Below are 2886 nucleotides of genomic sequence, written 5' to 3'. Positions count from 1 at the left end.
TAATCCAAAAACAGCAAAAGATATCAAAAATCGGAATGCGTTTAGTTTAATAGCTGAATGTCTTGTGACCATTCTAAAGTTCAAATTAACCATTCAGCTATACATGCATTTTCAGCAGGAAATGCATTTACTAGTTAATGAATATGTTAATATGAATTTCAAGTCCTTTATGTTCATTTCCCTATCGACACTTAGTATTAGGAATGTGATGTGTGTTAATTTGTTGGTTCCTTAATATGTTTATTACCCTCCACTGTCTGCAGCCAGTCCCTCCAGAAGCCAATTGTCCTGGCTTCCATCCGTCTCCTGTTGGACTCCTCCACCGAAAGACTTGACACTCCGAAGGCCCTATAGATGTCTTCAGCTTCTATAGGGGTGGTGTCTTCAATGAAGACTGTTCTTAGCGCAATAAGGACTTTGTTTGCTCCACAAATGTGAGACCCTTCTCTGAACCTGTAATTTTAAGAAGAAAAAGAGGGAACATTTCTAAGTGTGTTAGTAATTGTTCTGAGACATGTTGTGTTACAACCTGCTTCCATTGTTTATTGTGTGAATAAGATCATTGTTATGCAAATAATGAATATGTGAAATTAATGTTAACCTCATAGTAGTTAAACCTGTTTATTGCCATCTACCTAACATTGTCAGGTTATAAGTAGACATAGAAATGATGAACACCATGCTACTTACTGTTGGAGGGCTTCTAACAAGCGTCCATCGCAGTAATGATGGAGGACGGCCGCCAGGAGCTCATCCCTCAGTGAGAGATTAGATATAAATCTCATACCACCCATAAGGGAGAGCTCCTCTGATGCCTCTTCAACTGCTTCTTTGGCCGCCTCCATCGTGGTTGCCTCTGCAATCTAATTTGAGAAATGTAAAAATGTTAACAAATATGTTTGATGACATTATGCAACAATAAAAACATTTGATTGTTCATCCCTATAAAGTTGCAAAATATATTCTTATAACGTATAAAATAATACTCAACGATTTCAAGGGTTTTTGTTGATTTCATAAATCTAGATTATTCTTTCTATTCTTTAGATCTATTCTAGAGTAAATATGCTATATTATGATTGAACACATAGCTTTACACAACACAAACTGCTAAATGGATTAATACAAGTAAAAAAAGTACTTGCCTTTTGGAATTTGGCCCTGAGTCCCATGTCGTACACAAGGTACAAACTAGCAGGGGTAGGTGGTAAGCCGCATACCTGTTCTCGGTCTGACAAGAAATGCGGCGACACCAATCCCTGTAGCAGGCACACCAACCCCCTCAATGTCTATAAAAAACGACATCAATCCGGGCTTCCGGGTCGAAAGTAGACCTTGCAAAGGCTCTAAGGGCGCAATCCAACTCTTCGCCACGAAAAACATTAATTTGATTTGCCCTTGAAGATTGTTCTTTGATTTTGGCCTGTAACCCCATTAATGTCATTTCCAATTCGTCAACATACGGTCTGTAAAAAGCAAATAACATAGTAATAATATTAATATTAACAGACAATAAAAGTATTTTACTTGAAGACAACAGGTGAGACCTTAAATGTCAAGTTATATGTCTGTCATTTCGACTGTGGCAATTCCTCGTCAAAGCCCAACTTGTTTACCATGTCACTGTAACAGCTTGAAAATTATTTCAGCAAATATTGATTACTCACAAATGGGGTGAGCTGGGGCTTTGCAGTGGGGACGTGCTATCCATTGCTAATGGACTGTGCACTGAGGAGGGGATGTCTGAAGATAGTGATTCCTGAAAAGACAACAGACAGTCAGTACTATTAACACACCTTCTTGAGTCCGGATTTTTGTGAGTCTACTTGGTACACTGACATGGATATTATAATATACCTCATCCTGGGCAGGAACCACATCTTGGTGGGGAGGTCTGACCCCAGATGTGGAGGGGATGTCCAAAACCTGGGGGGGGGCAGTGGGTCTGACCGCAGATGCGGCAGGGATGTTCAAAATCTGGGGGGGGGGGGGGGGGGGGCGGGGGGGCTGACCCCAGATGTGGACAGGGCGACATCATCCTGCTATAGAAGATTGTTTTTTAGATATACAGAAATCAATGTTTAATTACTATTATTTTACCTGTATTCTTCTAATAATTTAACTTTCATTTACTTTTGGCCTTATATAAAGGTTGGACCTTCCCAGGGCACAATTCACTGTTATATCCCTTGGACAAAGGGCATCAACCGAAGTGAATCGCCAAGTACTTCCCACCATTCTGCAAAGGTCAAAATGTGTAGGCACATTAGGGACCAGTTCCCTTAGGGCCTCAAGGAATTGGACAGAATCCAGGTTGCTGTTCACCACAACTTTACATGTTGCAGGGATATCTGAGGAAACATGAAAACACATAGCTCTATGACATAACCTGAATATTAGTTTAAAGGAGACCTATCATGCTATATTTAATTGATATAGTGTACCTATATAAGGTATATTTATACATTTTATTTTTCAAAATACCAAACAGATCATTTTTTAGCCATGCCTCGTTTCGCTCATTCACTTTCACTCCAGTACAGGCGTACGGACCTCGGCGCAAGAACGGCCTCAAGTGTATGATTGCGATTCTATTACACAAACTATCATTGTAATCAACAATATCGTAAAATAATTTCATAATGTGGGCTAATTGGCTCCCAAACCTTCGCTTTTTGCTTGAGTTAATCTCCGTCAAAAAGTAGTTCCTAGAAAGTAGTTCCCATGGTAACGATAGCCGATCAAACACTCCTGCTACCCCGCTTACAGTTATTGATATAATTATAGTACATAATATATTATTAACCAATTTATTGAAAACAATTCTTGAATTAGGCTATTTAAATATCTGAGTAATCACTGTGTGGGATTAGCGGAACAAATCGA

The 2886-nt window shown here is 39.3% G+C and overlaps 1 protein-coding gene across 1 annotated transcript in view; it reads right to left on the bottom strand.

Annotated features, from left to right (window-relative positions):
- The window catches only part of LOC307013723 (G2/M phase-specific E3 ubiquitin-protein ligase-like), a 2631-nt gene extending 646 nt beyond the window's left edge, over positions 1-1985 (bottom strand). Inside the window, exons 1-5 of the mRNA XM_079641277.1 lie at positions 1858-1985; positions 1668-1759; positions 1146-1466; positions 691-863; positions 248-453 (exon numbers count right to left, since the gene is read on the bottom strand). Of these exons, the coding sequence (XP_079497403.1) occupies positions 248-453; positions 691-863; positions 1146-1172 (406 nt within the window). The 5' untranslated portion in view covers positions 1173-1466; positions 1668-1759; positions 1858-1985. The remainder of the gene's footprint in view (positions 1-247; positions 454-690; positions 864-1145; positions 1467-1667; positions 1760-1857) is intronic.
- Positions 1986-2886: the final 901 nt, after the last annotated feature.

This window comes from Notothenia rossii (genome assembly GCF_949606895.1).
Source record: "Notothenia rossii genome assembly, chromosome: 7".
NCBI lineage: Eukaryota > Metazoa > Chordata > Actinopteri > Perciformes > Nototheniidae > Notothenia > Notothenia rossii.
Note: the sequence above shows the minus strand (reverse complement) of the source record. Positions and strands in the feature narration are given on the sequence as shown.